The 26,554-nt window shown below is 47.0% G+C and overlaps 1 protein-coding gene across 1 annotated transcript; it reads left to right on the top strand.

Annotated features, from left to right (window-relative positions):
* Window positions 1–677: 677 nt before the first annotated feature.
* Window positions 678–26,111, top strand: SAMHD1 (SAM and HD domain containing deoxynucleoside triphosphate triphosphohydrolase 1). The gene is made up of 15 exons (XM_051633514.1): window positions 678–743; window positions 6,867–6,939; window positions 8,120–8,280; window positions 8,904–9,019; window positions 9,621–9,691; window positions 11,100–11,255; window positions 12,916–13,016; window positions 13,115–13,223; window positions 13,762–13,853; window positions 15,164–15,279; window positions 16,885–17,024; window positions 19,799–19,888; window positions 21,223–21,327; window positions 21,865–22,002; window positions 24,104–26,111. Exons 2-15 carry the CDS (start codon window positions 6,934–6,936, stop codon window positions 24,224–24,226), a joined length of 1,524 nt encoding a protein of 507 aa, XP_051489474.1. The 5' UTR covers window positions 678–743; window positions 6,867–6,933; the 3' UTR covers window positions 24,227–26,111.
* Window positions 26,112–26,554: the final 443 nt, after the last annotated feature.

Here is a 26,554-nt window from a genome sequence, read left to right as displayed (position 1 = left end):
ATATAAACCGTTATTCACCTGGCTATGGGTGTGCCTGCTTGCTTAGGTCACCCCTTCTTGCAAGGATGTCAATAACCTGTGCTTGGCTGCAGGATCCGTGTGGGCAGCGGGAGCCCGAGCGGGCTTCCCGGGCCGCGCCGGCACCGACAGGGACGCGGGGGCGGGTCCGTGCGGCGGGTGCGCCCCGAGGAGGCAGGGGAGGAGGCAGCGGGGATTTCCCCCGCCGGGCTCGGGGGGGTCCCCACTCGGGAGCCAAACTCCAGGTGCGGGAGGGGCTGGGGCAGCGACGAGCGGCTGCCAGGATCACCCGCACGGCCGCGGCTGGCGGGGGGAGCGCCCTGCGGCCCGCGCTGCGGGGGGGTGCTGCTGTCCCGGGTGACTCCGCCGGTAGCGCCCCTGTCAAACCGCGCCGAGGCAGCGCGGCCCCCCGGCCCCGGGACACGGCGGGGACCGAACCCGCGGCCCCGACGTTCCCGCCCCGTGACGTCACGGCGCGCAGGCGCAGCCCGCCATGGGGCGCGCGGCGGGCGGGGCGCGGCTCCCGCCGAGCGCGCGCGGCGCGAGGGCTGCCCTGAGGGGCCGGGACCCCGCGGCGCCCGCCGGGCTCCCTCACGCCGGGCTCCCTCACGCCGGGCTCCCTCTCGCCCGGTTCCCTCTCGCCCGGTTCCCTCACGCCCGGTTCCCTCACGACCGGCCCCGTCCCGCCCGGCCCCGTCCCGCCCGGCCTGCTGCGCCGCCACCAGGTAACGGCGGGACCGGGCCGGGCCGGGGCCGGGCAGACCCTGCGGGCGGGCGGGCCCCGCCGCTGACCCTGTGCTTGCCCCCGCAGGGAGCGGAGCCGCCGGGAGCGGAGCCGCCGGGAGCATGCTGCTGGACCTGCCGGCCTGTGCCTTCCAGGTCACCCGCGTCTGGTGAGAGTCGCCCCCGCGGGCCCGGGCCGCGTGGGCCCGGCGCGGCTGGGCGGCGGGAGGCGGCCCCGCTCTGGGGAGCCCGCAGCCTTCGGGGGCCGGGCGGGCCCTGGCTCCCCCGGGGGTGTCCCCGCCGCCCTCGGGAGCTGCTTCTCCCTGAGAGCAGGAGGGGGTTCAGTGAGGGGCTTTGCGGCCGTGAGGCCCCTGCGGGGCGTTGGAGGGAGGCCCTGCAGGCCTCTCCTCACAAGGCCCCGTGCTCTGCGAGAAAGGCATTTTCTGGCCTGACAGGACGGCTTTGTCCCGTTTCCGCCCCAAAAGCCCAGCTTCTTGGGAGGAAGGACAGTGATGGATCGGGCTGTCTGTGGCTGATCTCCGATCTTTCAGAACAGTTTCTCAGTTCCCCTGCTGATCCCAGCACAGCCAGCACCATCCCGACCATAGGACCAGGTTGTCCAGTAACCATGAGAAGCAAAAAAACCCGTTAAAAAACCTTTTGTGAAAATATTACCGGTTGCACAAAACCTTTAAGGTGTTAATAGGAGCACCGGTGGGAACTCCAGGAGTTTTGATGAGAACTTTTCTTCTCAGCATAAAGTTAATGCTGCTGCAATTCTAGTAACGACTGAAGTAACGGATTGTGAAATAGCAAAAAAGTCGCAGCTTTCTGGAGCCTGGGCCTCACCCAGCCCTGAGGCAAATCCCCGGCGTTGGCATTTTGATCTTTCAGCCGTTGCTGGGACGTTGCTCTTTGTTGTGGGGCTACAGTAGGGTGGACTGTTCCGGAAAAGGGGATTTAGCTGTGTGTCCTGGTGGGGCACAGGCCTGTGGGAAGGTGCTGGAGTTCAGTGGGCACCCTGAGCTGCTGCAGCTCGGGGCAGTCTGGCAGAGCCTGTCCTCCAGCGGGAGCAGGAACCTGCTGTGGGCACAGGAAAACCCAACGCTGCCTTAGGGCATGTAAAGGATTGCTGCCAGCAGTGAGGGAGATGACTGGTCCCAAAACCTTGTAATTTTTCTGGTGGTGAATATACTTTGAGTTTATACTTTTATATGTGTTCTGTCATCCCTTGTGTCTGCACGGCCCTGTGCCCCCTCTCAGCCCCTCTGGGATTGCTTTTGCTCACCTTTCCTGGCATGTGAGCTCACTTGCTCACCACATACCTCTTGACACTTTTAAATCTTTAAATGCCTTTTCATTGCTCTTTTGCTAACCTTGTTTACGCTGTTTCCTCGAGATTACCCTCAAAACCTATCTGTTCTGCTCAAGCTGTGAGCTGATGTTGTGATTAGTGGACCTGAGGTGGGTTGAGTGTGGTTATCTGGCAGGCGTACACAGGGGCAGAGCTGTGAGTGTCTGCTGGGGTTTTGGGTGTTTTTGTGCTGGGACTGTTCAGCCTGGAGAAGAGAAGGCTGAGGGGAGACCTTATTAATGTCTGTAGGTATCTAAAGGGTGGGTGCAGGGAGGATGGAGCCAGAATCTCCTCCAGTAGTTCCCAGTGACAGAACAGGGGGCAACAGGCACAAGCTGGAACATGGGAAGTACCACTGAAATATGAGGAAAAACTTGTTTCCTGTGAGGGTGACAGAGCCCTGGGACAGGCTGCCCAGGAAGGCTGTGGAGTCTCCTTCTCTGGAGACATTCAAGACCTGCCTGGATGCAGTCCTGGGTAGTGTGCTCTAGGCGATCCTGCATTAGCAGGGGAGCTGGGCTAGATGATCTCTAGAGGTCCGTTCCAACTCTGACAATTCCATGATTCTGTGATGTGAAGGCTGGCTCCTTGGCTAAGAAGCTGTCAGAGCTAACACTGCTGAGGATGAAGTGCCCCACCTCTGGTGTATGGAGACATCCTGTCTGTGCTGGCAGCGTGCCGAGGGGGAGTTGAACGGGCATCTGGGTGTGGCCATTGGTAAAATAAAAAGCTGGTGTGACTCAAGGTGACACTGCAGAAGAGTTGTACTTTGGAGGAGGTAAGACCTTGGCAGGAGCTGTTCAGGTACTTTGGGGTTTTGTGGGAGAAGGGTGTTAGCTACAGCTGTTTTAAGTGTGCCAATAGAAAGACTGTGGGAGGCAGGGCAAGACTTGGTGTATTCAGAAGCACAAGGTAATTGTCTAGTTGAAAGAACAAGCAGATGTTGCTTAGAGACTGCCAGCAGATGTTAGAACCTTGTTGGCTGTCTGAGCACCGAGTGTGCTTACAGACACTTGGACACAGTAGACATCTGCAGGCTGCTCTGGATCATCAGGAACTTGTAGGTCAGAGTCTGTCAGTGCTGGATGGGGCAGGAAGGATGGGGGAGCCAGGAAGCCCCCCAAGTGTGTGCTGCAGTGGAGAGCTGTCAGTATGGAAAGTGGGTAGTGCTGGGGCATGGAATGACCTGCGTGTGGGTTTTCTTCTCTTCCTTGGGAGATATCTCTTGTCTTGTTTCTGTTAACCATAAAATACTGTGAGTTGGATGAGAAATTGCTAGAGCCTTCTGCTTTTTTAAGACATCTGGAATTTGCAGTGAAGAACAATCCCTTTGCACACATCTTTGCACTGCACAGTGTCCAACAGTGACTTCCATTATTTCTCTGTGCAGGCCAGTAGTGAATGAGTGTTTTTAGTTCCCTGCCATTCCTGGACATTCAGCAGGGAAGGATCTGGAGGACAGAGGCCTGGAGGCAGTGCTATGGGTTTCCCACGGATTCTCCTATTCCTGGAAGCAAATGTTTCCATGTGGCATGCAGCACGCTGCATGTTAAATACAGATGATGAGTGGAGCTGTCTGGCTGACCTCTCTGGAATAATTAAGTTTATAGTGGGAGCAGGAAACGGATTTTCCCATCCTTGTCACCTGAGTCATGAGGGAGGGTGTGGACAAAGCAGAGAAGGGTGGCAGGTGGTGGATGGGGTGACTCCAACAGATGTATACATCATGGAGGGTTTGTTAGCACTGTCTGATTCATTCCTGCAGGAGGTGAATTTCTGGAGCAAAGTAGCAGATTAGGCCATGCTCTTTGTGGCCAGCATTCTCATAGGTAGTTGTCTAATGAACTGTGCTGTCAGTAGTACAGAACTGCCCCTTCTCTGCTGTTCATGCAGTTGCAGTCATTGGTCGTTTCTCAAGGGGATTAGGTTGTCACACGCCTTCTCTCTTATGTGCTTGGCTATTTTTTAGTTAATTTTCTCCTCGACCCTGAATTTTTGTGGCATTTAAAAGTATAATTGAGTGCATCAAACCAACAGGTTATGCCCTGTACTCAGCAGTGCTGTTGTCCCCAGAGCACAGCAGGTCCATTCCCTGCTATGCAAGAAGCCAGTCCACACAGAGTCGAGAGATTTGCTTTAATATCCAGTTCTGTGCAGATCAAGGAAGCAGGGGTGTGTTCCACACAGCAAGCTCAGTTTCCTGAAACACAAGAGTCTGCTATAGGCCTCCCAACCAAAGCATCTATAAGCAGTTGGGAGAAATCTCCCAGTCACTTGCCATAGTTGCAGGGAACTTGAACCTCCCAGACATTTGCTGGGAATACAACACAGCAGAGAGGGAAAAATCCAAGAGGTTCCTGAAATGCGTGGAGGATAACTTCCTCACAGAGCTGCTAAGTGAGCCGACCAGCGGAGGTGCCCTCCTGGGCTGCCTTCTTGTGAACAGGGAAGATATTGTGCGGGAAGTAAAGGTTGGAGGCCATCTAAGGCACAGTGATCATTGGATGATTGTTTTTGATCCTTGGAGAAACAAGGAGGGGGGTTAGTAGAACTACCACCTTAAGCTTGTGGAGGGCAAACTTTGACCTGTTCAGAAGACTGGCAAAGTCCCTTGGGAGGCACCTTGAAAGATAAAGGAGTTAATTCAAGAAAGAAGTCTTAAAGGCACAGGAGCAGGCTGTCCCTGTGTGCCCAAAAATCAGTAAGCGGGGTAGGAGACCAGCCTGGCTAAATAGGGACCTTTGGCTGGACCTTAGAAACGAAAAGAGAGTCTATGACCTTTGGAAGAGGAGGCAGGTCATTCATGAATTCTATAAAGATGAAGTGAACCTGTGCAGGGTGAAAATTAGGAGAGCTAAAGCACAGCTAGAGCTCAAACTAGCTACAGCTCTTAGGGATAATAAAAAATGTTTCTGTAAGTTCATGAACCACAAAAGGAGGAATAGGGAAAATCTCCACCCTTTATTGGATGTGGAGGGAATCTTAGTAACAAAGGATGAGGAAAAGGAGGTGCTCAACACCTACTTTGCCTCAGCCTTTAGCAGTGGAAGTAGCTGTTGGATGGGTACCCAGCCACATGAGCTAGGAGACGGGGAGGGGATGCGGAATGAGGTCATCACAATGAAAGAGGAAGTGGTCAGAGACCTACGACACCACTTAGACACACACAAGTCCATGGGACAGGGTGGGTTACATCCAAGGGTGCAGAGTTGGCAGATGGGATCACCAAGCCACTTTCCATTACGTACCTGAGGTCCTGGCCATAACGTAACACCCATCTGCAAGAGAGGCGGAAAGGAGCATCTGGAAAACTGTAGACCTGTCAGTCTGACCTCGGTACCAGGGAAGATCATGGAGCAGATCATCTTGAGTGTCGTTAGAAGCCATACAGAGGTCATCTATGGGATCAGGCCCAGTCAGCATGGGTTTATGAAAGGCAGGTCCTGCCTGACGAACCTGATTTCCTTCTATGACCTGATGACCCTTTGATGAGGGAAAATTGTCTGTCTGGACCTCCAAAAAGCATTTGACACTGTTCCCCATAGAACTCTCATAAAAAACCTGGCTGCTCAGGGCCTGGATGAGCACACGATCTGTTGGATCAAGCACTGGCTGGATAGTTGGGCCCAGAGAGTGGTGGTCAATGGAGTCCAATCCAGCTGGGGCTGGACACAAGTGGTGTCCTCAGGGCTCAGTGTTGGGACCTTTCTGTTTAACATCTTTATGGATGATCTTGAGAAGGACACAGAGCATATTATCAGTGAGTTTGCAGATGACACCAAGCTAGGCAGGAGTGTTGATCTGCATGAGGACAGGGAGGCTCTGCAGAGAGACCTGGATAGATTGGATCATTGTGCTAATGTCGATGGTCTGGGCTTCAACGAGGTCAAGTGCACTTGGGCCATAACAACCCCAGGCAATGCTACAGGCTTGGGGAAGTGTGGCTGGAAAGTGTCTGGCAGAAAAGGACCTGGGGGTTCTAATTGACAAATGGCTGAATATGAGCCAGCAGTGTGCCCAGGTGGCCAAGAAAGCAAATGGCATCCTGGCTTGTATTAGAAATAGTGTGACCAGCAGAAGTAGAGAGGTGATTGTCCCCCTGTGCTCAGCACTGGTGAGGCCACACCTGGAGTGTTGGGTCCAGTTTTGGGCACCTCAATTCAAGAGAAATCTCGAGGTGCTGGAGCGAGACAGAGGAGGGCAGGGAAGCTGGGGAAGGGCCTGGAGAATAAGTCTGATGAAGAACACTTGAAGGAGCTGGGAATGTTTAGTCTGAGGAAGAGGAGGCTGAGGGGAGACCTCATCAGTCTCTACAACTACCTGAAGGGTCATTGTAGAGAGGCTGGTGCTGGTCTCTTCTCACAGGTAACTAGCGACAGAACAAGAGGGAATAGCTTCAAGCTGCAATAGGGCAGGTTCACCTTGGATATTAGGAACAATTTTTTCACAGAAAGAGTGGTCAGACACGGGAACCACCCAGGGAGGTGGTTGGGTCACCATCCTTGGATGTGCTTAAGGGTTGTTTGGATGTGGTGTTGGTGAATATGGTTTAGGGGAGAACTTTGTAGAGTAGAGATGATGGTTGGACTCAGTGATCCCAAGGGTGCTACTTTTATACCCAAAAACATGAGAAAGAACTTGATCTCTAACATCATTCTGTCACTCACACATGGTTGGTCAGCTTGTACAGGTAGTTCCATAGATACTGCAAGTTGTAAGGGGAAGAAACACATGGCAGGCTTTGCTCTCAGGGTCTTTTTTTCCTTTCTAGCCTCCCAGCCAAGAGACTGAAAGTGCTGGCCTGCCTGAACAACCTGAGACAGCAGCACCTGGACGTTATGAAGGTAACCCCAACCCTGTCTTGGGAGGGCACCCCCTTCCAGGACCTCTCTGTTGCTTCCCAGCAGTTTCTCTCCCTGTCTCTCAGCCTCCTCTCCTCTGGGTTGGTTGGTGGTGCCAGCTGGTGCTGCCTTTCCTTCACAGAGCAGCAGACACCTTGATGGTGCTCTTTGAAAACCACATTAACCAGAAAAATGGTTAAAATCATCAGCTAAGAGTTTGATGTGGGCACCTGGTGGTTTTGTGCTGGGTGCCACATCCAGCACTTCGTCTCAGCAGTGTCTGTTGGTTTAACTCGGGCCAGGGCTGCACATGTTCCTTGATAGTCTGTGCATCTGCCAGTCTTCTGTCAGCTCACTGACTGAGGAAATTCTTATTTGTGTATTTTACCAAAGTGTGTGTATGATGAAATGGTTTTATCTGCTTTTTGGAGGCAAGGATTAAAGTACAAGGACGTGGTTGAGCCACCATCCCTGGAGACATCTAAGAAGACAGATGTGGTGCCAGGGGACAGGGTTTAGTGGTGGATGCGGCAGAGTTAGTGTAGTGGTTGGACTCGATAAACTTGAAGGTCTTTTCCAACCAGAATGATACTGTGATATACTCTGTGTTTATCTTCTCTAGTAAGTCACTGCAGTTACTCCGATGTCCCTTAACACATGTTTAGGGATAATCCAGGTGTACTTCTTCCACGTTTCAGTTACCTTGTCCTTTTGTTTTATGAGAAAAGTAAGAGACAAAATTTCCACTTGGCAAAATTTCACTTGATTTTAAAGACTACGAACAATGTCAAACCAAACACTTCTTACTGGAAGTCTCAGACATGTACTGCAGTCTCCTGCTTTAACTGGAACAGCAGATTAATAAAGACAGCCCTTTTCTCAGGTGTTAAGTTTTGCAATTACATAGGTGCAGGTAACATTTAAAAATATTTTTACTTTAATTGCCTTGCCCTCTGAAACACGCGGCTTTTGTCTTTTTTGACATCATGTTCAAGTAGTTCTCCCAAGATTAATCTTGATAAAGGGTAGGAAACAAGGAGTGAAACTAAACAGGGGATTTTACGGGAGGAAACAAAACAATTACCCTCTTCCACCCGAGGTTCTAGATCCCCTTTACCTCGGTGCCTCTTCCTTTTCAAAGTAAATTTTAAATGTTAATGACACTATTATTTGCTTTTTGTAGGTTTTTAACGATCCAATTCATGGGCACATTGAAATACATCCCCTTCTGGTTCGGATCATCGACACACCTCAGTTTCAGCGCCTCAGATACATTAAGCAGCTGGGTGGGACTTACTTTGTTTTTCCAGGAGCCTCTCACAACCGCTTTGAACACTCCATAGGGTAAGGCAAGGCCCTGCATGCTCATCTCATGCTCATCTGCATGTTCATCTCATGTTCAACTTGGGTTTCCCCGAGTTCAGATGCACTAATGTGAAGGGCCGAGGGGCACCACTGTCATTGAGGATTACTAATGAAAGGAAGAGAAATAATTGTCATAAGCTACTGTTAGAACTGGAAGAATAAAATGCTTTGGTGACGGTAGGGGACCTTTTCATTTGCACTGACTAGAAGTCAAAGGATGGTGTGTAAGCTGAGGGACTTCCAGTGCACACTTCAACAACCCATTCTGTGGCTGTGCAGTATGAAATGCTGCAGGATGCTGTTGTCTCCATGTTTTGAGCATAGTATCTCATGCTTTCTTGCTTTTGGATATGTTACGGACCACTAAAACTCTACTACAGGAAATGGTTTGTCTCTAATGCTCTTGCAGGTCAGGGTTTGAGTATTTGGAGGTGTCCCTGCCCATGCAGGGGGTTGGAAGTAGATGATCTCTAAGGTCCCTTCCAACTCAAACCATTCTGTGATAGCCTCTCAGACAAGGGCTGTGACTTGATGGAGGTGAACTATTCTTTTTCTGTTGAGCCTAAAACACTACCTGTGTTCACTTTGTTTTGTTTTTACAGGGTGGGCTACCTAGCAGGGCTTCTGGTCCGTACACTGAAGGAGAGACAACCAGCACTGGATATAACCCAGCGAGATATCCTCTGTGTAGAAATTGCTGGGCTTTGTCATGATTTGGGTAAATAACACTTGAGATGTCTTGTTGCTCTTTGAAAGCTCCCCAGGACGAAGACCATGGGATCAGAACATGAGAGCTCTTTGGGGCTGTTCAATGAGTGGCCATATTCCCAGACAGGATTTATTTGTCCCAAGTATCTCTGTGGGGGCAGCTCCCCTAGGTGAATTTGTGGCCATTCTTGGCCAGTTTTTGTCTTGTTCCCAGGTGGTGTTTAGAGTTCTGTTCTAAGTGGCTGAAGTGTCTGCTTCCTTCTGTAATGTCCTCAGGTCTCTTAAAACATTTCAGAGTGAAAACTAGTGGCCCTTTCAAAAATTGTTATGATTATTTTATAACTACTTCTTTTCTTCAGAGCTGGTGCAAAGTAGTTAATGTTCTCAGTGGTCCTGCAGTCCTTGCCTGTAGTGTGGGTAATTGAACTGGCCATGTTAAGTGCAGTAGTATTTAAGATGTCTTGGGAAGGTTAGTCGCTGTAGCTGGATCTTCATCACAGATGATGTCAAGATCAAGTCAAATACAGGAGAATCCAGATCTTTAGCTTGCTCAAAATATTGTTACTGACAACCATGTCTTAGATTAAACTTGTGTAATCTTTATTTTTAAGGTCATGGGCCATTTTCTCACATGTTTGATGGAAGATTTATTCCACTTGCTCGTCCAGATTTGAAATGGAAGGTAGGCTTTTCACTGTTAAAGTAAAAATAGAGAACTGACATTTTGAGGAGATTAGTCCATCTTTAAAGACTGCCAGTGCTTATGAGAATGGAGTGATCATCTCACTATTTTTGTTGAATCATTTTGATGACATAATTGAAAACCATGTTGTCTGCTGATCTTGTGATGCTTTCCTCTTTCACTGTTTGGGGAACATCAGCCCCCTCAGCCTGGCTAGGAGCCTTTCTGGCAAAGGAGAAGGAGGTGTGGGGAGAAGTCAGCAAGGGCAGATGTTTGTCACCAGCATCTCTTCCCTGAAAGTGCAAATGCTCTTGAACTTCTTGGTACTTTTGTGTAGGCATGTCCTCTTCCTGCAGACCTCGGGTTGGGTGACACAGGAGAAATAAAATGTCTCAGTCTTGTCAGTGCCAGCAGTGTGACTCTAAGGGAGCAGAATTTGTTAGGGCTGCACTGATCATTTTAAGCCAGCACTGTGCCTTAAAATGTGTATTGTGAGCTTTCTTTAGGATGTTTCACAAATGTAACATACCAACTGGGAGCTTCTTTTTATAGAATCAAAGACTGGTTTGGGTTGGAAGGGGCCATAAAGAACATCTAGTTCCAACTCCCTGCATGGGCAGGGAGGGACACCTCCCACCAGCCCAGGCTGCTCCAAGCCCCATCCAACCTGCCCTTCAACACTGCCAGGGATGGGGCAGCCACAGCTTCCCTGGGCACCCTGTGCCAGTGCCTTCCTACCCTCATGGTGAAGAATTTCATCGTGATTTCTAACCTAAATCTCCCCTCTTTCAGTTTAAAACCATCACCCCTTGTCCTATCACTGCCCTCTCTGGTGAAAAGTCCCTCCCAAGCTTTTCTGGAGCTCCTTCAGGCACTGCAAGGCCACTATGAGGTCTCCCCAGAGCCTTCTCTTCTCCAGGCGGAACAACCCCAACTCTTTCCGGTTAAACATTTTAATTCAACGCCAGGATATTTAATCCAGTGTTCAGAATTCAAATTTTCAGAAACTTTGAACAAAGTTTCAAGGGTTGTTTGTTGGGAATTAAATGTAACACAGTCCTTTCAGGCTGCTTGTAATTATGAAGCAAAATCAGCTGAGTAAACCTGTCAATCTTCTGCACAGCAGAATTGTTTTTTTATTAATTTAACATTGTAACTATTTTACTACTGGTTGTTAAAATTAAAAATAACAGGTCTCCGCTGAAGAGTGTGTTTCTGGTCTGTGTAGATCAGCTGATTTCCTGTTTGGTTAGATACAAAATTAACAGAAAATCACCCAAGTGCTGCCCTTTCACACCACTGTGCCCAGGTGCCCGGCCAGGCGGTGCTGCTGGGTTAGGAGAAGGCTGTGGCACTCAGGAAAGATGCTTAAAATTTGTAATGTGACATTTATGTGTGTTTTTCACAGCATGAAACTGCTTCTGTTGAGATGTTTGAGCACCTGGTTACTTCCAATAAACTAGAAGAAGTCATGAAGTCATATGGTCTTGTCCTGGAAGAAGATTTGAACTTTATCAAGGAACAAATAGGAGGGCCTATAGATGAAGCAGCTTGTGAGAAATCGGTGAGTCACTGTTCTGCTCCTGTGGTTATCCCAATAAATGGCTTTAATTTTACTGAATTACTAGATAGTTTTTGCTTCTGCTAAGCTTTATTATTTATTTTTAGCCCCACAAACTTCTTAGCATCCCAAGAGGAGCTGAAGAAGTGTAGTGTTTATCTCTGAACAGTGCTGGCAGAAGGGACCTTAAAAATCACCCAGTCCCAATGTCCCTGCATGGGCAGGGACACCTCCCACCAGACCAGGTTACTCCAAGCCCCATCCATCCTGCCCTTCAGCACTTCCAGGGATGGGGCAGCCACAGCTTCCCTGGGCAACCTGTTCCAGTGTCTCACCACCCTCACAGGGAAGAATTTATTTTTGCCAGTTTCTATGCAGTGTCTGTTTTTCCTTGTTTGGATTCTGTCCCCATTTCCAGCAGAGTAACAAGCAAAGGAGCGTCATACAAAGTACGTGGCACCCTTGCCATTGTCCTGGAGTTAGTCTGCAGGATCTTCCATTGCAGTCAGCTGCTCTGTGGTGGTCTCACCAGTCCAGGCTCTGCTGCTGCTGAGGTGTCCATGCTGTGCTGTACTGCTGTCACCTTGACGCCCTTCTGGTCCTGATGGGAACAACAGCTTGTTTATGGTTGGACATAAACAATGTCCTGGATGTCGTCCCAGTAGCAGAGTTCTTTGTGATCAGAACAAGATGTTTATCTATGACATGCTCTCTTCCCACTTACGTATTTTTCCATTCTTATTCATACGCATTTTAATATTTCTATAATACAGGGAACATGAAAGCCATTTCATGGTCTGCCTTCAGCATTTCAGGGCCACTTGGTGGAATTTTTTTTGTTTGGCTGAAGAATCATTAGGTGTAAAAGAAAATGTTTATGTGCAACTTGCATCTTACTTTGTTGTTGATTTCCTGTTTTCCTCATGGCTGAGTTATCCCTTGTGGGTTGGGAGTTAAGTAGCTGGCTGTTTAAACAATTTTTTGTTTAAAACATCTAAATACTTGTTTGAAAACTCTTCTACAATGTTGATTGCAAAAGACTGCATGACTGGCACGTTTGTGGGTTTAACAGAATCTTCTCAGTGGTGTCCAATGTTAGGACAAGGGGCATAAGCTGGAGCACAGGAGGGTCAAGCTAAACATAACAAAATACTGTGAGGGTGACAGAGCCCTGGGACAGGCTGCCCAGAGAGGTTGTGGAGTCTCCATCCCTAGAGACATTCCAAACCCATCTGGAAATGTTCCTGTGGGATCTGCTGTCAGTGATCCTGCTCTGGCAGGGGCTTGATTTCCAGAGGGCCCTTCCAACCCCCACCATTCACCAAAAAACAACACCTTCCCAAAAAACCTAATTGCCCGAGGATTCAATTATTCCAACCTTTTCCCAATTTTGTTGCTATGCTTTTTACTTCTGCCATTTCAAAGCTGCAGGGTTTGTCTTTGTAGGATGGGAAATGAAATACTCATGTACATGAGTTTTATTGTTCCTGATACTCTGGGGGGTCAGCACCTTAAGCCTGAGCTCTGGATTTCTAGTGCCTGACAGCTTCTTCATGTTCTTTGCTACCTCTGTGTTGTGTATTCAATCACAGGCAAAATCCAAGTGAATTCTTCTTAATTTCTTCCTGTTTCTGATTGTTTCTCTTGGTTCCTCTGTTCCTAGTGGCCCTACCGTGGTCGGCCAAAGGAGAAGAGTTTCCTCTATGACATAGTAGCCAACAAAAAAAATGGCATTGATGTTGACAAATTGGATTATTTTGCAAGGTACAAAACGTACTTTTATTGGTTTTTGTTCTGAATTGCTACTGAAACAACTCTATGTCCTAGTGTGATATCAAATGCTCTCTGTGGAATATTTTTAGGGATTGCCATCACCTAGGAATCCCAAACAATTTTGATTATAACCGATACCTTAAATTCACACGGGTATGTGAAGTGAACAGCCAGAAGCACATCTGTACCCGTGACAAGGTGAGCAGGGGTTGGGACCTGTGGGGCAAGGCCACCTTGGGCAGTGTGGGGCAGCTGGGCCCTGGGCTGGGGGGTGCTGGGGTTGCCTGCCAGGTGCTTTTTTAGCTCCAGAGAGGAAGCAGCAGGTGCTGCTCTGAGAGCTGTTCTCAGAAACAGCTGGTGTAAGGAAGGGAGAACCAGAGCAAGCCTCTATTTGAAAGGGCTTGTGGTGGGTCTTCCAGGGGATACTCTACAGAACCATCAGCTGTGCATGATCCTGGTCCAAGTCTTATGAGCAAGAGGTGATTGTGGGTTTTGGCAAGGGGCTGCTCAAAGAGCAAGGTGGCCTCTTTCCTGCCCAGGCTGTCTGGGGTCACTGCCAGGTTTCTGCTCTCCCACAATAGCCCACGTCTGTTTCAAAATTTGTAAATTGTGAAATACAACCATTCTGCTCTGTGCTGCAGATGGGAGGAGACAACTTGTTTGATTCCTTGCTTGTTTCAGTTTTCCAATTGAGCCAATGTCAAAAGTAAAAGATTATTTGGTCTCTTTGATTCAGGAAGCTGGGAATTTGTATGATATGTTCCACGAACGGCATTGGCTGCACCGGCGAGCGTACCAGCATAAGACTGGCAACATCATTGAAATAATGCAAGTACTTCCCTTTTCATGCATACTATTTATTTTGAAGTTCCTGAAACTGTTTGGAATATTCAAATAATCAATAAGACATACAAGAAAAGCCACTGAGCTAGCTGTATTACCCAGTTCTTGTGGCAAGGCTCAGTGATTAGAGTATGATGGGTTGTGATTACCAGAAAAAAAAGAGGAAACTACATCCTTCCACATGAAATTAAATTAGAGGAAACTTACTAGAGCCCTACAGAAGCATAGGACCAGGGTGTTCTTATGCTGGTTTAGCTACTGACAGCTGAAGTAAAATATTTATCTACAAGTTAGAAACCATTTAGCTCTAACTGGCTGGTTACTAGAACAGGGTTAGTAACAGAGTAATGAGCAAGAATTACTATAGGTCAGCTGAGGCCTGACTTGGTGTTTGTGTAATAACAAGCAGGAATTGTCCAGGACCAACTCAGCTGGCTGCCTGCATTTGTACCTCTCATTGGTGTCTACAGAGGTTTCCTAAAGCATTATTCTTTTTGCTTCTCTTGTAAAGCAGAAAGGTTGTTGTCCCCAGATGTTTTCATTAGGATTTTGGCTGCTGGGTAACCATCTGCTGAGTTTGGAAGAAAGGAACACAGAGGATTACACAGTACAAGAGTGATCTGTGACTGCTTTCATGTTTATGAAAAACTTCAGCTCCTGGTTTATTTTTTTCCTCTGAAACTCAGACTGAAAATGCTAAAGTTTGACAGTACCTATGTGTGAGGAGTAAAGCAGACAAGAAATGTAGTTCTTGGTTTACCACAATAATAGCAGCCTATCCAAATGAGCATGCAAACTGAAAATTACAAGAGATAGAAGGAACTCTGGAAGCACTTGAGCTTTAGAGTATTTTTTTCACCTGAAGATAACCATGTGTTCATGGAACTTTATCTCTACACGGCTTTGTGTTCTCTCAGTTATCTCCTGGAGCAACGAGCCTGTAAAAGAGTAAGCTGTAAAAGGCAGCTGAGTGACCAGAGTGCAGAGTTCTGTAATGATCTGAGCAATGTGAAGCTCCTAGTCTGAAGCAGAACAAGGTGGACTTACTGATTTATTGAAAGAATTTGAAGGTCTGATCTCAACCAGTTTTCAGTAGCTGGAAAGGCTGTGGAGCTGCAGCGACAGGGTGCAGATGGGACATCCTGCAGTGCCACCAGGGCCTGCTATGTGCTCGGGGTGCAGTTTCATCTCTTGTCTTCTATTTTAACATACTAATGAATTTCTTTTTTGACTATCGAGCAAGAAGGTGTTTCAGGATTATGCTTTCCTGAAGTCTTAATTTTGTTTTAAACTAGGATTACGGAAGCCTTTCAAAAAGCAGACAAATTTTTAAAAATAGAAGGCTCTGGAGGAAAACAGTACCACATTTCTACAGCAATGGAGGACATGGAAGCCTACACTAAGCTAACTGGTATGAGCTCTCAGATTATTTTTTTGAAGTGAAAGAACATTAGTAGCTGTTAGGATGTTGTTTTAACAGCTGGGTCTTTGCCTGTGAGTAGGACTGTGCAGCACTGCTTTTGTGCATAGATGGGGCAGACCCAGAATGTCCAGCCTCTGTGCTCTCATATCTTGCTGGGAGAGCAAGACCTTCTAGTTTAAATTGCTTTCATGTTGAGAGAGAGAAGCACCAACTTCTGATGTTCCACGCACCTTCGAATGCAGGTTATCACAAGCAGTGTGTTAGCAGGTCCTGCCTGTGCCCTCAGTTTGTTGCACTTCTCACCAGTGGGAAATGAGTCAGCTCTGAGTGATCCTACTTCAGGCAGAGAAGTCCTGTCTGTGTTGCAGTGTGAAGCTAACCCCAAAGCAGGTTTCAGAGGGCTCTGGTGGCATCTGATTGGATTTACTTGAACCATTGCTACCCTGCTTGCAAGTATAACAGAAGAAAACAGAATATATGAACAACTGAGTTTATTGCTGAAAATTTCTAGTTGCTCAGTTAAGATCTGGTGAGAAAGGTTCTCCTGGGGTGAGCACACAGAGCAGCAACCTGCTTGAAGACGTGCAGGGAACTCCAGTGTGGTTACAGAGTGAAGCAAACAAGAGCTGAGACTAGTGATATTTTCCCAGAAAAATAGCCTGGCTGCTGGCAGCCACTTCTCAAGGTCTGGCTCAGTGCTCTGAAGAGGAAACAGGGAGAAATTAATTTTTCAACTCTTAATTTGACAGCAAATCCTAGTTTTAGTAGAGGATGAGACAGCAAAGCCTTCCTTGTCACTACTTCTTTTGCACAGTGGATATGTTCATGAGTTCTCATTTCCCCTGCATTGTCTCTCAGTCTGGAGACCCTGTCTGTTGTTCCTGGGGGAGAATTTCCTGACTTTGGTCAACCTTGTCCATAAAAACAACCCTTGGATAAAGGTGTTTTGGTACATGGCTCATTGCTTACATGGCTTCTGGAGTGTGCTGGGAGCTTTCTAAGCCAGCTGTGGTTCTGGCGGGGGTTGCAGAGCTGTGACAGGTGAGCAGCATCCCAACAGCGCTTTAGGACAGCCCAAAATAACTGGTCCAAAGCCACATCAAAGGAAACCTGGGTCTTGCTGCTGTGGTATTGATGGTGGGAAACACACTGCCAGGTGGAGACAGGAAGGGGGGCTTGGTGAGCATCCAAAGTCTGAGAGATTCTGAAGGTTTAATGGAAATACCTTGATCTTTTCCAAGATGGAGCACCCTTGTCCCTGGGCCAATTAGTGCTGGGGTTTGGGGTGTCCTGCTGAACAAGATTGGCCAAATAAGATGAGGCAGCAACTTCTAGTGAAATAATAAAACTTGTTGTCAGGGTGAGATTTGATCAAGTTTTTTCAGCAACAACTGTTCCGAATCTGTTGATAATTAAGGTGATCTTGTAAATTACTTCTCAGTTGCCAGACTTGGCATGTTCAGTCATTCTCTGAAAGCGTCTTTGTCAAACCAGCAGTTTTTCCTGTTGCTTTGACCTTTGTCCTTCTATATATATTTTGCTTTTGTCACTGGATGATGACATTCTTAACAAAAATCAATGCAACTTTGGCAGATAATATCTACCTGGAAATTCTGCACTCAAATTGTCCAGAACTGAAGGAGGCACGAGAAATTTTGCATAAAATAGAACGTCGGGAATTATACAAGTATTTAGGAGAGACTCAACCTGAAACAGTGAGGGGAATTGCAAAGGTAATGTCCACTGCTGGAAGGTTCTGAACTCTGTCCCTGTAAAAATGTTCTCTGAAGTTGCCATCTGTCTTAATTTCTCTTGTTTCTGTGTAGCTTTTGGTTTGTTGGGTTTGTTTTGTTTGCTTTTTTTGCTTAACTGCTGTTCCAAAATCAGTGTCAAAGGTTCTTCTGTTCTTATGTAGCCAAGCCATGAAAGATATTATGGGAAGCTGGGAAGAGTTTTACCTGCAAACAGAAGAATGGCAGGAGGTGGAAATTCAGAAGTTGATTATTGCAGAAATATTTCCAGAAAAAAACTGCTTTCTGGAAAGCACAGAATTTCTTAAAAAGCTGTCATTATCCAGTGACTGAGAAGGTTATTGCTATCATCTTTTGCTCATTAAAGTTTCAAAATAAGAAGGAACACTTTTACCTTGAATCATCATTTCTGTGCTTTCTTTTGAGAACAAACATCAAGCTGAATAGTAACTTTCAAATTTGTTGGTATTAAATTCTATACTCAGCATAAGCATGTGCTGTTTTTCCAGCATTTACTTTTCAAAGCACTCATCAGACCCTGGCTGAACCTCTGTCTTATTTCAAAACACTGTCAGATCAGAGCTGGTGTCATTTCAGATGGCTGGGCTTCTCTTGCAATGTGCTGCACCATGTTATCAAATCATCAGTTAATTAGCTCTGAACTTCAGCCATGATGCTTAAAACTTTCCATGCCAAATTTCCACAAGTGGCTGACGGCATCTCTAAAGCTTTCATAAAAATAATTCAGTGCTTTTAAAGAAGAAGGTTAGAGAAGGACTGCTACATGTCTTACTGCTCTGTTCATCTCCTTGCTTGAAGACTTCCTTGTTGTCTAAGAAAAAGTAGCATGACAAGATTTTATATTAAAGGAGGAAGATAGGAGGATGGAAAACATGAAAGGTCAGCACAACGTGAAATGGTTGTATGCTGGGTGTCAAGTTCCTGCCCTTCTGCAGAGGAGTTCAGGACTGATAGCCTAACAAGTGAGGAGATGGGCAGGAGATTGAATTTGGATGGGTTCTACATTTACACTCTTCCTTTTAGAAGCTTGGCTAATGGAAATAAAAGCTTGGAGTACCCAGTCTGTTGCCTTGAAGGCAGACTGGATCACCAGTGGTGCCATAATTCTATCCAGCCAATGCTTTGCAGCTGCCAGTGCTCAGCTGAGGGACTGGGTGGGACTTTTTCCTGCTGTGGTGCTGGAATTGCCTTTTGCAGGAGTGTTGGAGTCTAAGCTTCCTCAGGAGTACTGGAGATGAGCAGTAGCTAGACAAGACAAGTGTCTGTTCTGCTCCTAAAGAGCCTGCAGTGCCACTATGTTGGAGTCACAGAGTGGTTTCGGTTAGAAGGGCCCTTTGAAGGCCATCAACCCCCCAGCAATGGGCAAGGACACATGCAACTAGATCAGGATACTCAAAGCCCTGTCCAGTTTTGTGATCCTCAAACTGACCAGATCCAGGAGATTATCCCAAACAGCCGCAGAGTTTTAAAATTCAAAGCTAAGTTTCCAGTTAGTTCAAACTGGGAGAGGTAACTTAAAAAAGCAAGTAAACAACAACAAAAAAGGAGGTTGTTAGCTTACATATGTTCTGATAGACCATGGAATAGAAGAGCATATGAACAGTTGCCTCCTCCCAGTTGCCTCTTGACAGTTCTTTCCTCTAGGTTTGCTTTCAGCCTGAGCCTTTCTCTTGGCTTCCTGAGTCACAACAAATCACACGGGTGTTCCAGCTTGGCAACCTGTGTTGTTTGTTCCTGCTCTTCTTAGCAGTCACCCCATCTTTGCAATGGACAAATGAGCGGCAAGAAAAGTGCTGCTAGTTGAATTCCTTCCTTTCTGGAGCTGTCTCCTGGCTGCTCTGGGCTGCACTCAAAGCTATTTTCCTAGGAGTCAGGCAGGACTTTCCCTTTTCTCCTAGAAGTCCCAGTTGCTCCCAGGAAATCCTGCTTCATCGAATCTTGCATCTTCCCCAGAACGTAACAGCCCTGGAGGAAGGCAGACAGGAAACCTCTCCCCTGCCCAGCCTCAGCCTTTCATGAGAACTGACAGCTTTCCATGGACAACTGCTCTCCATCAGGCTGTGCTCGTCTGCTTGGCTTCAGCCTAGCTGTCAGCAAGGAATATTCTCTCAGGTTCAAAATCAGAAAAAAACCCCGTGTAGATTCAGCTTTTCAAGTGGGTCACCATCCCCTCCAGAGTTAGCCAGAGAGCTTGCTGCTTCTGCTTTTTTGTTACATTGATCAATGACGCTACTGATCTTGTCCATTTCTGGGGTTTTTATATATATATTTCATATGTGTAGGTATAAAAGCTTTATTAAGAGCGTAAGATCCTGCAGCCCTTCATTTAAGTAAAGGAGAAGTTCAGTGAAAAATTTTAGCATTCAGCTTTGGGGAACTTAATTGCAAAACATTTGTATTAGTAAAACAATTGCTTGAAAGTACTTCTGCTTTCATGGAGACTCCAGTGTCCCAGGTGGACACACACTCTCTCCACTTTCTTCCTGTCATCAGGTGTAAAACTGCCCCACAGGTTGACAGTATTGGGCCTTCTCAATTATATAAGCTTATTCTGCTTCTAAAAATTGATAGAAAATGTATTGCTAAGAAGGACTGAAACATTGCTGCAAGGAGGGTCTGTCAGCATGTGAAGAAATGAAAGCTTTGGCTTTGGACACGTTCTGGAAGGCATTTTGTTGCCTTGGTTGAGACCCGATAGTGCATAAATGTAACCTCAGTTACTGCCTTTTTTTCAGAGTAATAACCTGGGAGAAAGTATTGCTAATTCCAAGCCAGAAAAGGATCCTCCAGATGTGGAGCTAAAGGCTGAAGATTTTGTAGTTGATGTAAGTATCTCTCAGAGCAGGTTCAGAGTAAAAACTTGTCAGTCACAGAGGGCCTTGTATCCTCTGGTGAGAACTGGAGGTAACATTCCAATACATTTGCAGAGGGAAAGAATAAAACCAGGGTGTTGCTTCCCAGGTGCTGCCCGTGCTGCTCAGCCCTGGGAGCAACCAGCTCCCCTGGGAGGTTTGCTGTGGTTGGAGGGGCTGGGGCAGGGTCTTCAGGCAGCTTTGCTGGGCTGTCCCTTGGGCACTTCTGCTCCCAGCGATGAATGTGGTCTCCTGTGACTGTCCTCCCTCTGAAAAAGAGCAGCAGGGAAACCTTTGGGGGTTAGTGCATGGGTGTGGAGGTCAGCAGGCTGGGACCCTCTGCAGTGGGGGATGAAGGCAGGCAAGCTGGAGGATAACAGGCACAGTGGCCTCCAGGCTTCTGGCACTGCCCACCTGATCTCTGGCGGTCACTGCTGGGTTTTGTCTTCTGCATGAAGCACCTTGCTGCCACAGCAAAGGAGAGAGCCTGAGGCTGAGGAGAGAGCTTAAGCAGTCTGCAGGTGTCAAATAGCGTAATCCCTTTTCTTGGTTAATTCTGGGAAGAGCTAATGAATGGCTTTCCATAGAGAGCATCCCAGATCAAATCTGCAGCTCCCTTGGATTGAAGATTCGCCCCAGGCTGGGTAACATTGTAGCAGTTTACTAGGAGTGTAATGCCCTTGGGAACTTTGTAAGTGAGCGGGTTGAATAAACGTGCTGGAGGAAGTGGTGGGACGTGAAGGGGAGTCTCAGAATGATTCCCTCACACTGGACTTGGCGATTGGTGGAGGAGCCATCTTTATTTAACTCAGAAAAGGAACGTAGACCTGTGTGTTTGATAAATAGCCCTAGGACAGTTGACTGTGCTTGTTGCACAAATTGGAGTAATGAGGAAGGGCACTCCTTCCTGCTGACCACAAAGCTGTTAGTTTCCCAAGCAGATGTCAAGAATGTTGTCCGAACCTCCTGTTTAAAAGTGTGAGCCCTGCTTCTGCCCCACTGTGTGCTTTGGGGAGGCACAGGCTGGCAACGGACCAGCACACTCCCACTGCTGGACACTGGAGTGTTCCTCAGCTGGTTGGTGTAAATGTGACTATTCACCTGGCAGCTTCAGGGTAAAAGCTGGTGGAATAAAATATACAAAATACAAGTACTCAATTGGTTTATTAAGTAATCGTTTGTTAATTACTGTTCTGTTTGATCAATGTAATTTACAGAAGTGTATTGTATTGTATTTGCTGTATTTATTGTAAAAAAACCTGATGACAAGCAGTAACAAATGCCATTTTCTCTGCTTTGCATGCAAGGTTATCAATATAGATTATGGAATGAAAGAACAGAATCCCATTGACAATGTTCTCTTCTACTGCAAGGCTGATCCTTCCAAAGCAGTCAACATCAGCAGAGAACAGGTATCACAGAATGGTAGGGGTTGGAAGGGACCTCCCAAGACCATTAAGTCCAACCCCCCTGCCAGAGCAGTACCAAAACTAGGGCAGATCCCTCAGAAGGGCATCCAGACAGGTCTTGAAAATCTCCAGAGGAGACTCCACAGCCTCTCTGGGCAGCCTGCTCCAGTGCTGTTTTCCTCCTCTGCCTTCTGAAGGGCAGCTTGCTCACAGCCTGGGATGGAGGTGATTGCAGTCCTTCATGGTGGTTCCTGGAGGAGTTGTGGAGGAGAGGAGTTGTGGAGAGGCTGTGGACTCCATGTCCTTGCAGGTCTCTCAGGGTGCTGTGACAGCCTGGAGCCCTGGCAGCCCCTGCATGGGAGCAGCACTGAGCCTGGATACACTGGGGGTCCTAGAAAAACACAGTTGGTTTGGATAAAGCTCATGGGTTATAGTGGGGGTTTTTTTACTGCTTTCCTTCTGTATTCAGATGAATAAACTGCAGTTCAGTGAGCTCTTAATTCCAATAAATTCTAAAGCTGATTTCTTTTTTATTCCAAGGTTTCAAAGTTTCTACCCATCACATTTTCAGAGCAGGTTATCCGGGTTTATTACAAAAGTCAGGATCCGGTTGTTCTTTCAGCTGCAAAACAGTATTTTATTCAGTGGTGCATGAAGAATGATTGCACCAAACCACAGGTAATAAATTTGTGTGTCGTTTTTGTTGTTATTAAATCTCTTCACCTTTGTCCATAAACCTGCTCTTGCATTAAAAAACTGGCAGTTAGGCCTTGCCTCTGTGGCAGAGCCACTCCTCACTAACCCGGCTTTCTGTGGCTCACACTTGGGCATGCTTTGGTTTCCCCTCAGTAGTGATGGATTTGCAGTGATTTAACTGACATCATTTGAAAATTCATGCTGTTATGACAAGAGTAGTATCCACAGTCACTAGTTCATGGATGCAGGCTTCCTTCTACAAAAGCACTGAGAGATTAAAACATCTAGGGAGGAGGTCAAATCAGTTCTTCTGTTGCTTTCCCTCCTTTCCTTCCTTGCCCACCAGCTGTTAAACTCACTCCTCCCCCGGGGAGTTCACAGTCGGTCTGTTTGTTTGCTGTGGGTTAGAGTGGAAAATATCTGCAGGAACAGGATTGCAGACCTCTACTGTCTGGGCAGTTGGTCTGTAGTCTTGGAAGGCCTTATCTGTGCCCTGTGTCTCCCTATCCTGTCAACTCCAGACCGTTGAGGTTTCCAGCTGTGAGGAAGGCAGAGGGTATGTTAGGGCTCCTCTGATGTTTTGTTTTATGCTGGGGGCAGCATCAGAGCTGCCCTGGCAAGTGAAGTGGAGACTAAAGCAGAACCCGAGTCTGTACATCTTGCTTTGTGTTCCTCCTGCCAGAGGTGGTGGAGAAGCCTGTAACTACCGTGGCTGTAAACTGCTGATGTGTGATAAGGCATCCCCATCTCACCCCTCTGGCAGGAAGGTGGGCACCTTCGTCTAAAAATGTTGCTAGGTGCTGGGAGTTCCAGTATATCCTTCATTGTAGGGAAGCAGTTATGGTTGTATCAACCAAGAGGTTTTTTGGGTAGAAAATGCTAATGGAGCCACTCTGCTGTGTGCAGGAGCTGTCAGGTTCCTGGAGTGCAAGTGTCAGTACGTTTGGTAGAAGTGCTGGCAAATCTGCTGTTGTGTTTCTCCCCTAATGGTTGGCTTTTACTTTTTATTTGCCTGACAGCCATACTAGGGAAAGAAACAACTTTCCTCAGTTTCATGCACTTTTCCAGGTGTTTTCCACTATCTGGTATCAAGCCTCAAAGTAGAATAATTGCTTATATTAAAATCTGCAGGTTGCTTAAGAAATACAGAGTGAACCGTTGGTTCTGTAGCTGTATTGTTTTTTCCTTCTCATCAAGTGTCTTTTCATCAAACATCTAATTTGTTAGAGACACCCACAAGTCTCACCTGGGGAAAGAGCCACATGCTCTGAAATGAAGGGCCATCCAGCAGATGGGTGTTCTGTGCTGCAGCTGCAAGTCTGGGCGTCAACACTTTGCTTTAAGGCTTGTTCTCATGCTGTGCTTCTGGCATCTTCTCTCTGGAGAGCAGTGGATTGCAGAAGGGCTTTTTACAGCTGGCTCAAACGACAGGCTCTCCCTGCTCCTGTTGCTGTATCCCATGAGCATATTCTTTCAGTCCAGGTGTATTCATCTAGCAGGCCCTGGCATGTTGCAGAACTCAGCAACATGGGTCTCACCAGTGTGTTTTTAAGCTCAGAGAACTGCTTGTGCTCTCTGTGCCATTGCTGCCTGAGCACCAGGCTCACCTGTGTCCCTGGCAAGGAGCACTGCTGCCTTAGTTACTCTTGCCATGTTACCCACCATCAGGCAGTGAAAGGCACATCCAGGCACCCACACCCACTCACAACAGTTTTCATTGAGATACTGTGGCAAATCTTATTTACAGTTAGATTTCCAGTTCCTGTACCAGTGTCCAGAACACAAAGCCTGCTGATCCTTCCAGATGTGGTGATAAAGATTTAGGAGGAGGTGAGCTGCCAGTGGTGAAGGCTTCTCAGATATATGGGGGGGTGGTTCTCCCCACCAGATGTTCCCACTGCCCGCAGCAGTTCCTGTCTCTGCAATGTGCCATCTTCACTGCTCGTTGACTCACAGCACTTCTAGGACCTTGCACATCTTTTTTTTTCTATCAAGTCTGATACTGAGCTTCTTTCCCTCTGCTTTAGGATAGAAAGCAAAAGTGAATGTACTATAATGAGTGTTTTCTGACTTTTAATAATAGGATGGTGATGTGGTTGCCCCTCATCTGACTCCAATGAAGAGAAGCTGGAATAACATGAGAGATGATGGACACAGAACAGGTTCAGAGCCCAGCTGCAAACAAAGGCTTCCTTTTGATAAGTAACACTTCCTTTTGGCACTATTCAGTCTGCTTCTTCAGAAGATGAGTAAACCTGAGCAGCAACTCTTTAAAAGCCAATTGCATGGACTATACAAATTTATAGAGCAATGCAGAAATGTATTTTATAGTAAGTTTTAATGTAAGTACTTGAACAAAGTGCAAACTCAAAATGGACTTTTAAAAAATTAGCAACCTGATACATCCACTCTCAATTCCCATTGATTTTTGAATGTATTTGCACTGTGTAGCAAGAGTAACTTCAAAAATTGCAATTCATCATTCTTACAAGAAGTGCTGAAGACACATTATTGTTCCTCCTAGTCCTGATCCCTTCTGAAGATGCTTGTGATCCTTCATGAACTACCAGAAAAACTTCCAGCTGAGGGGTTTTTGGGGGTTTATTTGTTGTTTGGGGTTTGTTGCTTTGCTTTTTTTTTTCCCCAGTCCCTGAGGAAGAGAGAGTTAAGTATCCCTCTGAAAGTACAGTGAGGTAATAGACCTTTGAAATAACTACAGATGGCATCTTCAACAACAGCAAAATGAATTTCATTTGAAAACAAGAAAAGGAGGGAGAGGGGAACCTTTGTAATAACCAGAGATCACTTTTCTGGTGTTCAAAAAGCTGATGAAGATGCAGGCCTCTTGCTACAAGTGTGACCCCAGTTTTTATTGAAGTAACAATGCATTGCAGTGACATGCAGCCTTTTATTGTTTTATATTGTATTTTTGATACATTGAATGTTCTATTTTTATTGTTACACTGAACTGCAAAACCTGCTCAAGTGTCCGTGGTGGGATGCTGGCAGGAGAGCAGAGCTGCTCCAGTGCTGGCTCTGCTCCTCCTTGCACCCAGTGCACCTTGTTTCTGCATTACACTGCTAGGCAGACAGGCTGTTCAGGAATTCCTCCATTCTTGTGTCCCTTCCCTGTTTCTCTTGGCTCCCTGTTCCTGTGTCATTTTTCTCTCCCTTGTAGAACTATGTGGGTTCTTACATTTCTCCCTGACTGGCAGGACTAACACACGTGTTGCTGCGTGCCTGTCCAGTTGGCAAAGTGAACAAGGAAGTCCTTTTTCCTTTCACCTTCTGCTCAGGTCTAAGAGGAAGCTGCTTTCATTAATTAAAATACTTAAAATCTTGAAAAAGCCCTCCCTCAGAACTAAAAATGCAAAGCAAAAGGTTCAGTAATTGCTCAGAAATTGGAACAAGCTTGGAATTTCCAGATCTAAAGTGGGGAAAGAAAAGTTCAGTGTTTAGTTTTGACAGCCCAGCGTGGGTCACAGAGTCAGTTTCTGAACTGTAACACAGTGTGAAGTCACAGGGAGAGAACTTCATGAAGCCCTCACATCCAGCACCTTCCTTGGCCTTTTGTCTCACGGGACTTGGTCGCTGTTCAGAAGGGAGGGGGCAAGGGGGGGTTTGAAGTGACCAGGAGTCATGTTGTGCTCTGCTGCTTCCGTGAGCACCTGGTGTCCCTGTTTCGAGGTGACGCGGTGAAACCGCTGCCCTTCCCACCTTCACCTGTAGTTCAGATCTGCAGGTGCACCAGGTGACTGTTGGAGGGAGTTGGGACCTCTTGAAAAGCTTTTAAAGAGCTTCTCATAATGCTTCAAGAAACAACATCATAAAGCAAAAGCATTTATCTCCCTTACCTGCATAAAATCAAGGCTTGTTCAGAATGATGCAATTTTGTTATTATTGCTTGGGTTTGTCTTGAATCAGTTACAAAAGGTGCACTTTATACTTGGGAAGTATCTTTTACTTATGTTTAAGCAAAAATTCATAGTTAATGTTCAGAGACAGAGTGTTTCCTTTTTTTCAAAAATGTTAATCTGAGCCTCTCTGGACTACAAATAAATTTATAAACAATGATTTTACTATTCTTTTAAGGAGTTGCAGTGTGTGAACTTTATTAAACACGATCTTACTGCTGCACAAAGAAGCCAAATGTATTTCCAAAGGACAGACTCTGCTCAGTGGAAGTGCAGATGGAAAAGCTTGAAGTGGTAGTGTTTGAATTCATGTTTGCTCTGAAAGGTGAGTGCAGTGGAGCCAGCTCAGCTGCCAGGGACCCTGGGCCCAGGGGTGAGAGGGCAGGACCCAACCCCTCCTGGTGGAGCTGCAGCCCTTGGCCAGGTCCTGGCTTGGGCAGAGCAGGCAGGGGCAGGCCCCTGGCTTCAGCATCCTCCCAGCAGCCAGCTGGGCTCCAGCTATTGTGCTGGGGAAGAAGGAAAAGTGATGTCATGATTGACCAACCTGATCACCTCCTGTGAGGAAAGGAGCAGCCTGGTGGCTGAGGGCAGGGTGGTGGATATTGTCTACCTCAACAAGC

Source organism: Apus apus, chromosome 15, assembly GCF_020740795.1.
Source record: "Apus apus isolate bApuApu2 chromosome 15, bApuApu2.pri.cur, whole genome shotgun sequence".
In the NCBI taxonomy this organism is placed as follows: Eukaryota; Metazoa; Chordata; class Aves; order Apodiformes; family Apodidae; genus Apus; species Apus apus.
This window is presented reverse-complemented; position numbering and strand designations above follow the sequence as displayed.